Source organism: Nelumbo lutea, chromosome 3 (assembly GCF_056320005.1).
Source record: "Nelumbo lutea isolate HS-2025 chromosome 3, American lotus-T2T, whole genome shotgun sequence".
In the NCBI taxonomy this organism is placed as follows: domain Eukaryota; kingdom Viridiplantae; phylum Streptophyta; class Magnoliopsida; order Proteales; family Nelumbonaceae; genus Nelumbo; species Nelumbo lutea.
This window is the reverse complement of record NC_142686.1, coordinates 42,113,845-42,128,500: the sequence shown is the minus strand read 5'-3', so window position 1 is coordinate 42,128,500 and position 14,656 is coordinate 42,113,845. Positions and strand designations below refer to the sequence as shown.

General features: G+C 36.6%; 1 protein-coding gene across 2 annotated transcripts; it reads left to right on the top strand.

The window, feature by feature from the left end:
• The first annotated feature begins 432 nt into the window (after nucleotides 1-432).
• On the top strand, nucleotides 433-9,841 carry LOC148864509 (NADPH HC-toxin reductase 1-like). 2 transcript variants are annotated; one of them, XM_088981104.1, is made up of 5 exons: nucleotides 433-842; nucleotides 921-1,090; nucleotides 8,309-8,521; nucleotides 9,030-9,409; nucleotides 9,511-9,841. In XM_088981104.1, the coding sequence occupies exons 1-5, from the start codon at nucleotides 710-712 to the stop codon at nucleotides 9,650-9,652; spliced, it is 1,038 nt and encodes a 345-aa protein (XP_088837230.1). In that variant the 5' UTR covers nucleotides 433-709; the 3' UTR covers nucleotides 9,653-9,841. The 2 variants fall into 2 exon arrangements, with proteins under 2 accessions (XP_088837230.1, XP_088837231.1); XM_088981105.1 differs by having other exon boundaries at nucleotides 470-842; nucleotides 939-1,090.
• The last annotated feature ends 4,815 nt before the right edge of the window (nucleotides 9,842-14,656 follow it).

Genomic DNA, 14,656 nt, shown 5'->3' with positions numbered 1-14,656 from the left:
CATGTCTTAACTAAGATACATTGAATCATAACACATGTTGTGGACTGAAATGTAACAAACCTAGTAGAACACATATGGAGGTGTGGTGTGGTTCAAGGTTCAAAATATGGAGGGGCATATCGGGCTTTTTGATACTTGTTTTTTTACTTTTTTTTTCAAAACTGGTTCAAGGGAGCCAATTTAGAACCCTTCCATCCCCTGAACCAGTCAGACCCCCGATACACTCACTGTAGGAATGTATCAGAAGGGACCCAGAACAATACATATTGATTGATACAGGCCGATACGTAACGATACTTTGAACCTTGATGCAGTTCAATCTACACATTTTTATCCACAGTACAAAACAACTACCTTATCACGGGGCGTTGTGTTTTCATCCACACAATGTGGTTCAATCTACATATGTGTGGATGAATATGGTCCACAAATGAATCAGAGTACCACTCCCACTAATACATCAAGTCCGGATAATGTTGTCTCCACATCCTATTACGTGTAACAGCTTCCTTCGGCAACCAAAAAAAAACGCTAACCGCTTATTTTTCTTTCATTCTCTTCTTGTTCTTGTTCGTCTACTCCTCTTCATTGAGCTTACAGTAGCTCGGCTATAAGCCCCTAACAGTCCTCTCCTCTCCAACCCGACCCTCCGGTCTCTACCTACCTGGCCAAAGAAAAAAAAAGGGGGCTTTGAAACTCGAAAAGTTCAATGGAAAAAAAAAAAAAAGGCAACAATGACGATGTTGTTTGTGTTACAGGTGGTGCAGGATATATCGGGTCTTGTCTTGTAAAGAAGCTCTTAGAGAAAGGATATACTGTTCATGCTACACTGAGGAACTTGGGTCTCTCTCTCTTACTCTCTTATACTTAATATGTGTGTATATGTGTATTCATTGATGCATTTGATAAATTTGATTCAGATGACCCAATTAAGGTAGGCCTTTTGAAGAGCCTACTAAATGCAGACACTAGATTAAAGTTGTTCAAGGCCGACATTTATAACCCCCACGAGTTTGAATCAGCGATCAGAGGATGCAAGTTTGTTTTTCATGTGGCTACGCCCTTCCAAGACATCGCCCACAGCTCTTCGGTATCTCTCTCTATACTTCTTCCTCCTTTCCCTTCTTTTCAATGTATTAGGCTGTTTATCTCCCGATTAAAAATAGTAAGTTAAAAACAATAAAAAAAAAAAACAACTGTGGCTGATTTTTTTGTGCTTTACAAATACAAATCACCAATATTTGGGCACCCTTAAGCACTGAGAGGGTGTTTGACTATGTAGGTTGTTTGTATGTCATTCCATGGTTTTAGTCTAGAAATCAGTACCAGTAAAATGACCATGGTTTTTTCGAAATTGTAAATTTGAGTCCCACCTGAATTTAAAACTCCCAAAAAAATTACAGGTGGCTTTTCGGTGTAAAAAAAAATGACAAATTCATGACACCCTTGTGCTTTTATACCAAGTTATTCATTAATACAATTTTAAGTTAGAATTTTGTATTAGGATTCCCACTGTTTATTTAGTAGGAATGGGATTTCGATTCTTATTTTCAGGGCCATTTCAGACCTCATTATGGATGCAAATGGATAGGATCGGATTCAAATCAGGAGATCCGATCAGATCTCACAAACACTGATTTGAATATAAATCCCTTAATAATGCCAGATATGCAAATTCAATCTGATTGTATTTAAAATCTAAAAACTTAAAAAATATAACAGTTTATACAAAGAAAAAATAATAGTATTTTATTCAACTATTTCCATTATATATATACATGTATTTTTATAAAAAAATAAATAAATATTATAAAAAATTACAAAAATGAAATATAAACATATTTATAAATAAATAATATATATATTATTTACAAATAAATACATATATGGATTAATTACTTATATGTACCCTATACATTTGGAGTTCAAATCAGCCCCCCACAACGTCCCATAGCACATCCCCACTGTGTATTGGCCGGGAACACCTCCTGATGATAATACCAGATATAATGAAGTCGTCATTGGAAGATGTTTCCAATACACGGTGGGGATGTGCTGTGGGACGTTATGGGGGGCAATCTTGTGAGGGTTGATTTGATCTCATACATTTGAGAAACTATTTATACACCGTTTATAACCATTAATATCTTACTCCAAATGTTTTCATAATACCACTATTACCCCCAAATCTACGACAAAAAACTAAAACAGAGGGTCCTACTGTCTACCAAAAACAACATTGTCCAACTGGAATTAGGGCCCATTTGGGTCAGCGGAATGGGGGTCTGGAATTGGAATCGGAATGGACTATTTTGATTCCAATTATTTGGTTGGGCAAAATCGGAATCTCATACCCATTTCTTCTGAAATGACATTCCCCCATTTGAGGGAACGGTCATTCTCTGCCCTTCCCTTAGAAATGAAATCCTATTTCTGCTGATTTTTATTTTCATTTCCATTCCTGTCTAAACCAAACAGACAATAGGTGTGGATAATTCCAATTGATTCCAAGAGATTCCGATTTTGATTCTAAATTCCACTGTAAATCAAATGGACCCTTAATATTGTCATCGACAAGACATTTTGCTGAAATGGTTGTCCATATATTTGTTTAGATAAATAATCTCTAAAATCAAATAGCTTTTCCATGTTTTCTAAAATAATTGCAAAAATATTTACACAAAATTCAGTTTGCCAGCTTCTCAGTTTTGTAGCGATTGTGCATTAAAAGAGTTCAAATCAGCCCCCCACAATGTCCCACAGCACATCCCCACCATGTATTGTGAACATCTCCATCATTTCTGGTATCATCATAGGAGATATTTCCAATACATGGCGAGAATGTACTGTGGAACACTGTAGGGGGCAATCTTGTGGGGGGCTGATTTGCTATCGTATCAAAAGTGTGGAATAATGCTCCACTCTATTGTTAATCTCCATTGCTTCATAGAAAGCTTTTTTTTTTTATCGGAAAATGAATTTTCACACGTCTAGGATTAGAAGCAACAAATTAATTTCTTCATTTAAATTGATTGTTATATAGTTCTGTTGGGTACCATTCTCAAAGAGGATAGACAAGTAGCCAACAGATGAGTGTATTGAGCGATGAGAGTAGCGGTATTGAAATTGCTAGCAGCCCCAGGTGTGCTTCTCAGTGGCCCATTAGTGGAGATTCATAACAATGAATGCCTGTGAAACCGAGACCGAATCATCATTGCGATATGTTACCAATACACAAAGTAAATGTACTATGAGACGTTGTGGGGGGCTGATTTGAATTCTGGTGAAACCATGTTGTTAGGGTAGAAACAGCTCCCATTTGCTGTGATCATGCGGTCATGCCGCAATCGACTCGAGTCTGTGCACAGTTGTACTGGATATTGTTTTCAATCTTGTTCTCATCCATCTGAAAATGATCATTTTCACAGTCGCATTTGCTTCATATTAGGAATGTTAATGCATGGCCCTAAGGAAGAAAGAAAAGAAGGGGAAAAAAAAAAGAAAAAAAGAAAAGAACGAATGGCATATTTTAAAAATTTAATCAATAGTAAGGGTAATTTGGTCCTTTTAAGTTTTACCGATTAAATCAAACAAGCATTAGGAATAAGTGATTGTAATTCCGATTTCGAGGGATATTTTATTCTGATTTCGATTCCAGTCCTATTTGTGAACCAATGGACCCTAAGTTTCTAGCACAAGAGTTCCTCAACCATGGTTTTTGAATTCCACATAATGTGTATTCCATGTTTCAATTTATATTGACTCTTGGTGCATAAATCCTTTTATGAAACTAGTGCGAGAAGAATGTATTGTTGGAGATGAATGTAATATTGAAATAAAACTTAGTTCTTGGAAAGAGAATTCTTCTCATTAATATTGTTATTATATCTTGATCATATTTATCCATTGATGTAGTCTTGTTACTAATTGATGCAACTCAAATATGAAGAAAGATAATGAAAGAAATTTAATCAAAAGAAATAGAAAAAGGAAAGAAGGGAATTGGATTGAACTTTATTAATATGAGATGGGTTAATATATTAAAACAATAAGGTTGGAGCGAGATTCACTCATCCAGCAGGGTTGGGGGTTCATTCACCCCAAAAGGTTGGAAATTCACTCACCCAAAGGGGCTAGGGATTTTTCACCCAAAGAAGAGGGGAGTCATTCGCCCATGAAAAGACTCACTTAACTCTAAAAGAAAGCTCTAGACTTTTCAAAACAAAAGAAAGAACAAAAATGGCTCATGCTTAGGACTGCATAACTTATATAGAGAATAAAACTAGTTGTTAGAACATTTAATGTAAAACTAGATGTTGGAATGTTTAGTAAAACCACATGTATGTTAAAACTACAGGTGTAAAATGGGTTGTGTCGGGCCGGCATGGCACAGCCCGTGGGCGGCCTGCCCTAAAGGTAGGCCATGCCATGCTGGCCCGTGTGCCGCCAGGGGTCGTGCTGTCCACCCCAATGGAAAATTTGGGGGTCGGCCCGGCACGGCCCACAGCCCAGGCCCAAGCACGCCCATGTTGTGTCATGCCGGCATGCAGGCCTGGGTCGGGTCGAGCTGCAAGCCGTGCTGTTGGCTTGGACCATGCCGGGCTAGGCCACAAGGCAAGCCTTGGGCCTAGGCCGAATCGGGCTACACTATTTCTTTTTTTTTTTTGAAATTTTTGATTTCTTTTCTAAGTAAAATTGTAAAACTAAAATATTTAACTTTCCAATGAACTTTGGAAATTAGGAACTATTTAAAAAATTAAGAAATGAGAAGTCTAAGTTATTTAATACATAAATAAAAAAAATAACCAAATTGAAATAAGAATGATGGAATAACAAATTGGAAGAAAAATAGAAATTTTATTTCATTTAAATTTGAATGGTACAAATTAGTGAATTACAAATACAATGATTGTATCATTGCATACTTGGATGAATGAAATATAAAAATGGAATAAATTAATAAAATATAAAAAATACAAAATGGTTACAAATTGAAAATACAAAATTACATTGTTAAAAAATTAAAAATATATATATCAAATAAATTAAATAAAATTTAAAAATTTTACAATAATTTGAAAAAATGAAAAATTCTACAAGTAGTCAAATTCATGAATCATCATTCATGACTTTCATCATCTGCTTCTGGTGAAATGTCCGGTGTTGTATCATGCCCTCTCTTGTCTTGTAATCTATCTTCTGCATCTAGCCAATCCTTGAAGCAGATGCACATCTCTATGCTCTCATCGTTCATGCAGCTTCTTTTGTCATCCAGCACCCTGATACCTGCACTAAAACAAGACTCCAATGAAACTATAGACACCAGAGGGTTAGTAGATCACGTGCCATTGCGGCGAAAATCGGATAATTTTTCGAGTGTTCACTTCACAAGCTAAAATATCAAAATTATTTGATACTTCACCTAAATTAAAAAATTTTGCTCACAAATAAAAATTAAGTTCAATAAATGAACTTGTTGTAGAACTAGCAGATTTTTGTCTTCTGCTTATTAAATAAAAAAGGTTGTCTCTTCTACTACTGGGCTCAAAGTCAAAAGGAGAAGAAGAAGAAGATGAACAAGTTGTAGGAATATTTCCTACAACTTTAGATTCATACAAACTATACAATTCAAATAATAAATTATTAATTTCTTCTTTTTTATTTCTTATATCAATATTCTTATTTTCAAAATGTGCTTTAAGTAAAATATCTTAGCCATCTTTCCTAATTCTAGGGTCTAATATTGTAGCTAAACAATAAAGGGGAGAAATGTTCTCCCAGTATTTTTTAAATTTATTTTCCATAATTTCAACAATACATTGAAATTGTGGATTATTTCTATAAAGGGGAGAAATGTTCTCCCAGTATTTTTTAAATTTATTTTTCATAATTTCAACAATACATTGAAATTGTGGATTATTTCTATATTTGGCAAAACAATCACTAATTAACATTAATTGATATGGTAAATTACAACTAGTTGGATAATAAATTCCAAATAACACATTTGTTGCATTATAAAAATGTTTTAAAAAATCTTTTATACAGACTGTCATTTCCTAGTCTTCCTCAAATATCATATCATTATGTATTTTTAAATTATAAAAATCAGAAAGAATTTGTTTATAAGATATACAATTTCAAATATAGCATAGGTAGAATTCCACCTATGCTTTACATCTAATATAAAATGTTTATATTTTAAACCATAATTTTGGCATAAATATTTAAATTCTTGTTTTCTTGCCCCTGAACTTTATATATATATATATATATATATAATACAATTTCTAAGAAATATGATTTGAAATAATATTCAAGGCATCTTGAATACATAAATTTAAGATGTGACATGCACATCTAATATGAAGCATGGTTTTAATTGAGATTTTAAAATATTTATTACAAAATCATTATTGCTAGCATTATCAAAACTAATAGAAGCAATAGCTAGGCCACTATTTCATAAGCATGCAAAGTATTTAAAATACTTGCAGCAATAGCTAGGCCACTATGTGGCCATTCAAGCCTAGTAAAACTTAAAATTCTTTTATTCAAAAGCCAATTTTTATCAATGAAATGGCCGGTAACACAAATATAACTAATATTAAATTTGGATGTCCAAAAATCCGAAGTAATTGTAACTTTAGAATTAAGATTTGCTAATAAAGAAATTAAATTTTATTTATATGAATAAAAAAAATTTTAAAAATCAGTTCTTATAGTATTCCTATAAACTTTTTTATATTGTGGGTTTACAGAACTACACAACCAGTTTTCTAGATTTGGATCTTCAACTAACATAAATGGTTGTTCTGCATGTACAATATACTTAGCAAGTTCTTGTCTCATTTTTTCTTGTGAATATCTAAAAGTACCAAAACTAGTCCCCCTCCCAATCTGTGTTTGGATTGTTTCTCTCCTTTCATTTTCCTCTCGCTCATGTGTGAGTAGATGTTTGCTCAAATGACCCATACCACCTTTGCTACAAAAACTAAAATCTTTCCTACATTTTTGGCAAATGACCCTTTTCCCCATCCCCTCAATATCATCTACTTTGAAAATTTTCCAAACTGGGCTACTCAGCTTAGAAGCCCTCTTTTCTCCCATAGTACTACTATTACTAGGGGTGAGAGTTCCACTTCCATCGTCATCAAACGCATCAGTGCTAACAATAATACTATTGTGATGCGATTGAATGTCATCCATGGGGAACATGTTGGGGAATCGGTTTTGAGAAGGGTCGGTCATTTTTTTTAATTCTAAAAATATAAAAATTAATCTAATTTGACTTACCCGGATTGCCGGTTCAAAATCCTAAATTGATTTCAATGGTTGAAGCATTTCAACGTCCAACCCTCTCGCATTGAGATACTTGAGCTGGTTGAGCAAGCCTTCTTCTTGTTGAAAGTCGAAACGTCGATAAAGTTGAGACTTGAGAATTGGAGAATGCAGAATCAGACAATCAACTAATTAGAATTTCTCAGATTGTAGATAATTGAGAATGTATGAGTATGAGAGAGAGAGAGGAGAGAGAGAGAATTAAGAGAATTGTTGAATTGGTGTGATGAGAATGGTGGAGGACATGGCTATTTATAGGAATTGAACATAATTCAATTGCCCAAAATACCCAAAAAACTATATGTAGTTTAGTTGTTTTTGTAAAGTTACTTATAGCTGTTGGGAGGTATTTATGTCATTTTTCAACCTCCCATAAGCAAAATATAGAAATACCCCCCTAATATGGTTGTTTATAGTTGTTGGGGGGTATTTCTGTAAACCCCCCCCCAAAAGCTGAAACTAGCCATTGGGCCCCTTTGGGAGGGGGGCCCAACGGCTATATTCCCGAGCGGGCCAAGCGTGACCCATTACGGGCCTGGTGGGCCGTGCTTCATGCCCTGCCACATGCAGCACAGCACAGACCTCCATACCGGGCTTGGCATGGCCTGTTAGCTATCATACCGGGCCGGTCCGAGCCGGTCCAAAATCGTGCCAGGCTGTAGGCAACCCAGCCCGATTTACACCTCTAGTTAAAACCCACTAACAAAGTAGCTATTAAAAACCCACTAATCAAAATGATTATGAGAAGCCCATTTATGATTTCAAATTTAAACCCGCCTGTCTTCTCCTTTTAAAATTATATAATGCTTAAGGCATATCTTGAATTGCACACCCATGAACATGGATAGGTTGCCCAACCAAATCTTGTGCTTTTTTGTTTTACTTTCTATATAATTTTCTTAGCTTCTTATTACCAATGGATTCACGATCACATTTTTGCACAATATTTTAAAACTTGTTGAAACAGTACAAACATACCTCAGAAGCAGCCGTGGCTGGGGTGAAGGCCATCATGGAGTCCTGCGTAAGATCAGGAACAGTGAGGCGTCTCATCTACACTGCTTCTGTAATGGCTGCATCACCATTGAAAGAGGATAGTACCGGCTTCAAATGCTGCATCGATGAGTCCTGCTGGACTCCTTCCAATCTCTCATTTGCATATTGCAACGACTTTACACTGGTGAGTTCACTCCTGGCCTGACTGTATTTCTTTTAACACATGAGGATTGTTCTGTGAAAGCCAAACTCTCCTCTCACATACATTAAAAAGGATACTGGTTCACCTTACGTCAATCTGTTGGCTTTGTGAGAGGGGAAAATTAGTCAATATGATTTTGATTCTTATTCAGCAAAAAGCCTCATGCTTTTTTTTCAGATTTATGTGAGGTCTACAGGAAATTTATTTTTCCTAGATATTATGGGTAAATGATGATACCCATCTGACAGTGGATAAACAACTTTTTTCACTTAGAGTGAAGTTGTCAAAACTTGGATAGGACAAAATTACCCCTTTAATAATAATTTTTGTATCGCTAAAAATGTCATTATCTTATTTACTTGAGAAATAAAATAACATGAATAAATGCATTTACCCCAACAACCAAGATACATAACATAACGTAAAATGAAAGAAGCCTTCAATGTCTTAAAATTGGTAATTGATGGATGATTAGTGGTGATGTTTGTAGGCATATACACATTCCAAAACACTAGCAGAAAAGGAGGCATTGAGCTATATTGACAAGAGCAGCGATGGATTGGAAGTTGTAACTCTTCCCTTAGGCCTGGTTGGAGGAGAAACACTTCTTTCTTACATACCTGTGAGCGTTGGAGTACTCATCTCACAACTCACAGGCAACTTGGATGAGTTCAATTGCCTTTGTTTTTTACAAGAATTGTTGGGTTCGGTTCCCATAGTACACGTTGATGATGTCTGTGAAGCACACATCTTCTGCATCAATGAACCCTCAATCCAAGGTAGGTTTTTATGTGCAACCGGCTGCCTTACAATTGCAGAGATGGCCAATCTCTACCGGAAAATCAATCCCCAACTAAGTGTTCAAAGAGAGTAAGACCTTATTCCATATCCTTTAATTTTTATCGTTCTCTCAGGTCTATGCTTTATCGTTTCTCAAGCTAATTAGATTGCTTTGTGGAATTCCATTTCAGATTTATGGAAGGACCGGAGAGAGGAGGTATCAGGTTCGGTTCTACAAAACTGATTGATATGGGATTTGAGTATAAATATGATACAAGGAAGATATTAGAAGAGAGTGTGCAGTGCGGAAGGAGGATGGGCATTCTCAATTAATGATTGTTTCTATGTCCCATGTTTCTGTCTCTTCTCTGCTACCAAGCGTTGATTGGCGTTTGATAGAGACATAAGACAGTTAGACAAAACGGATGGTACTTAATTAATGCTTTACATTTTTTTCAGTTACCCTTAATTTAGGAACCGGGTTTGGAGTAAAATAGAATCGGTTGTTTGGATGGTATTCAAGTTACATGGTCCAACTGTTAGGGTCAATAGCGGTTCGAAAACATTGATACTAACTTGGTCCACTATTGTTAAGACATGAAACCACATAGATGGAATGGGCTCTCATAGAGTTCAGATCCGCTCCTCATAGAGAATGCCTCACATCGACCTCATAGCACGTTCCAGCCATGTATCTGAAACATCTTCAAGATTGTAAATTTTTATTCATGGAGAGATGTTTCCACTTTTCAATGCACGACTGAAACGTGCTGTGAGGTTGATGTGAGGCACGCTCTGTCTAGGAATTCATATCCCCCATAAATTGGGAATGTTTTTCCATGGCAAGCATGGAATATGTTCCCAATGCATAGTAGGGGTGCAGCTATGGGAGGACTGAGGAGCCCATCCAAACTCTTCCCATCATTCAGATTTCAGAATTTACTCCAGTTCATATGCAGTGCCAAGTTTGGATGGGCTCTATGTTTCCATGCATGACAGCATGAGAACATCTCCCCATGTGAGGTGCGCTTTGTGGAGGCCAATCTGAACTCTTCCCATGAATTCAAAATTCACTTCAGCCCATATGTGGTGCCAAGCTCGGACGGGCATGGGCATGGGCATGGGCTCTCTAGAAAGCGTGCCCCACAGTTCATCTCCATTGTGAATTGGAAGCATCTCCTCATGAAAAGTATGACAAATGTTCTTAATTCACGGAGGGTATGGGATGTGAATCCGGATCTCCTGCCCATGCAAATTCTGCTCACATTTTTTACAGCCACACATGGAGAACATCTTATCCTCTGCATAGTATTATGCAGGGGGAGATGTTCCCAATTCACGAGGAATAGTGTGTTGTGGGTAGACATGGGCAGGATTCCCGTGAACAGGAGATCCGAACTCGATGGGATTAAGGTGCATGTTGGGCATGCTCTGTAGGGATTTCATCCAAATTTGCATAGGATGCCAGATCACAACAACAATAAATTAATTGACACCTCAGAAGCATGTGATTTGGCTCCCGTTGAGTCACTTGGCTTGTGAAGTGGCTTTCTTTTTCAAACCGATTTTGTTTTTTGGCAATTCTATCTATACTTACCCATATAATATGGGGAATATTTCATCCTCTTACATGTTATTATGCATTGAAAGATGTTTTCAATACTGAAAAAGGGTGTTTTGTGGGTAGCCATAGGTAGAATTCTTGTGAGCAGGAGATACGGAGTCCTTTTCTTTGGAGCGTCTTTTTAACTGCAGTTGTAAATGGGCCAGATGGGTTCCTCTTGATAATCCAATACTGTTCCGATAAATCCCCCCTTTCCCAGATTCATAAAATATTCTGATCTCTGATTTCATGCTAAGGATTGTGTGCCTTGTATAAAAACCATCGGATAGGAATCTTCTGTCTCATTTTATGAGTTCAAGATCCTACCATTGCCTCAGCAATGTATCCTCTCATCCCACATAGTAGAAGCCTGAATCAGAAGGGTTTTTCTGAGTACTGAGGACAGCCTTGACCAACTAGATTTTTCTTTTTAAATCTTTCAACCTGCCTTGATATTTCTTATAAATACCAAAACCTCACGTACTTCTTAAACCTATAATTAAAAAAAAAAAAAAAGGAATAGAATAAAGAAACAACCTATTAAATGATTCTCTTGTTAACTTTTTAAACAGGAAGGGAAAATAACAAAAATGCCCTTCAAGGGTTTTGAATGCTTGAACTAGAAACCAAATATGCCCTACCTTTGTGGATTGATCACCTAGTTCATGGACATGGCCAACTAAATGATGATACAAAATCTAACATTTTTTTGAAGCCCACAAAATGGTAAATGGCAATTTTTCCCGTCTCCGCCGGGTATTTGGGTTCCCTGACCCAATCTAGGGGGGATGAAGATTGCTTTGGCAAGGATGGGTGGGAATGGAGAGTGAATTCCTTACCTATATTTAAAATATTTTTATATTTTAAAAATTTTCTCTTAATTTAAGTAAATCTATTTTTTTAAAATACAGTTAATTTAAAAATTTTGTGGACTTGGGTCGCTGGTGGAGAATTCTTCTTTATTGAGGATTAGGAGTGGAGGGTCATTTTTATTTCCAGCAGAAATTGGATTGAGGACGAGAATTTATTTCAATATCAGGATTGGGAATGAGAAGTATGATACATACCCTGAACCCACCATATTGTCATTCCTAACTATAGAAGATGATTAAGGGGGTGTTTGGAACTGTAGCTGGCCGTTTTTCAAAAAAACAGTGCCACGTCGGATCCACATAGGCATTTCAACAAATGCCCATATATATGAATGGTTCAGGCGTTTATTGAAAATCGGGCATGCCTAGTAAATCGGGACCCCACCGATGCATGAAACATCAAATTTGGCATTTCATGCATCGATGAATCATTACCCCCAATGGTTGACTGATGTGTATCCTATATGATGCTTACCTATCAATACATACATGAAAAACAGTGATAAAAATCATCTTACCAAATAACATAGTATTACTCACTGCCTATATGACAAAAGCATTTTTTTTTTTTAAATAAGTCTTGAAAGCATAGAGGATTTTTCTTGAAAATCGATTCCAAAAAACACCCACACTTCTAAATACCATCTAAGGGGTGAGGACAGGTGAATCTAAAGTCCACTCGTCTTGCCACAGAGAACTCCTACGTATATATGGGTTTTATACGGGGGCTCCATATTTGGAAGAATGCCAAGAATAATCATCTCAGCTGCTGGGTTAATTTAGAAATACAGATTATACGATACAAACTCTTATATTTTTGTATATCTATTTGCACTCTACATATTTCTATTTATATTGCTTCCAAACTGAGATAAGGTTAGTGTCCGTTTTAAAAGGCGAATGAATGAGAAAACTCTACATATTTCATGTCATAGATTGTAGTTAGAGTTGTCAAGCTACAGACTTGACCGATTAGCCAAATGAAGTTGGAAAGTGATTATTGATAAAAGCTTTGACAGTCAAAGCAAATGATTACCACAAAGATAGATTTTGAATGGTTCGAGGCCCAAGACAAATATCTCATATTCTGGTTGTGGGTGGTCAACGAGGACACTTGTTTTACCATTGCAAGGATGCCGTGCTTGCACTTTCCAGAAGCAACCCACAGAAATTGGCTTAACAAACCCAGTCAAGTCAAATATTTGGGCAACTCCACTAATCAAGCCAATGGACAGTTCTAGCCTCTAGAGATTGGACTCATTCATAGTTACATATTTTCTTACAAACGACAGTGAAGACACAACCCTTGCTGGACCTTCAACTTAGTCATGGGAAGCACCTAATTAACCATTTATTAGGGTCAAAGAGGATTCAATAAGCTTCTCTAAACCTATTGCACAAATCAGGAGATATAACGCAAATCCAATGACTATGCTCGTTTGGAATTGGAATCAAAATTCTCTAAAATAGAATTGAAATGTTTTCATTCTTATAGTCTGTTTGATCCAGATAAGAATGGGAGTGGAAATTAAAATCAGCAAGAATGGAACTTCATTCCCAAATGAGGGGTAGGGAATGACCGTTCCTTCAAATGGGGGAATGTCATTCCAATAGTAATGGGAATGGGGTTTCATTCGGCCCAATCAAGTATTTGATTTGGAATCAGAATAGTCCATTCTGATTCCAGACCCCTATTCCTGCAAACCAAACAGGGCCTAAATTTTCCCAAAGGCTCAATTTGGAAAGAATACAAATACAAATATATTCAGTGCAAACTTAGCCTAAGGTTCAGTTTGGAAAGAGTACAAGGGCTCAGATCTGCTCTTCACAAGTTCCCACACTCCTACGTGCAATGGGAATATCTCCCTTGTCATTTATGGAGAGATGGGTTGCAGTGTTCTGTGGGTAAAGATGTGGGAACAATTGTGGATAGCAGATTCAGATTGTGGATAGCAGATTCAGAGTGGGAGTACAAATACAAATATTAAGAGTACAAAAGCAATTTGGATCTCCTACCCATTCCTACCCACATGACACTACATTCTGCAACCATGCAATGAGAACATCTCATCATGCATGATAACATACAAGAATAGGAAATATTCCCCAAGTGTGGTTGCATGGTTTTCAAATTGGATTGGACTGGATGGTTGGACCGGAAAAACTGGGAACCCGTCATTTGATTGGTTCCGTTTTACCCTAGAACCATCTTTTTGGCCAAAAATTGTTGATTTGGTCTGCAAACCGCTGACCCAAGTGGTTGAACCATTTGAACTGTCCAGCAGTTTTTGACTGTTTTTTATTTTTTACTTTTTATTTCTTTTGTCAAAATGAGCCATCCATTTGGCTCAAATGGTCGGACCATTCGACCCAGGAGCCAGACCCCTGAACGATTCATTGTCCGGTTCTTGTGTGGTTGCAATATCATTTGAGTAGGTGTGGGTAGGAGATCCGAACTGGTGCAAAACCTTGTATTGTGTATGTATCTGTAATGTAGATATTTGTATTTACACCCTCTTCAAATTGAAACTAAATAATTACTAATGTAGCAGTCTTTCATTGTCTATCTATCTGCATGTCCGAGAAACTTCATTGAATTAAACTCCAACCTTGATCCCCGTTGTAGCTATATATAACCTACCTTAGATCAGGTGGTTGGGTTCTTCAATATGTAAAACTTTTAAGGCTAGACCCATATAATGTCAAGGAGTGAATGGCCAATTAATTCTTGGGATTAACAGTACTAGCCATTAAGGCCCAAATACTTCTGTAAATGGGTCTTTTGTTTTGGGTAAGGGAGGTTCAAAAAATGGGTCTTTCACAATGTAAAATCAACAAACAATTACTCAACTTTTCATCCAG

Bases quoted from the DNA above. Each gene is read 5' to 3' on its own strand.
- LOC148864509 (XM_088981104.1), top strand. From the start codon at position 710: ATGGAAAAAAAAAAAAAAGGCAACAATGACGATGTTGTTTGTGTTACA. The intron at 843-920 runs GTCTCTCTCTCT...AATTTGATTCAG, and splicing joins TGCTACACTGAGGAACTTGG to ATGACCCAATTAAGGTAGGC. The intron at 1,091-8,308 runs GTATCTCTCTCT...TTGTTGAAACAG, and splicing joins ACATCGCCCACAGCTCTTCG to TACAAACATACCTCAGAAGC.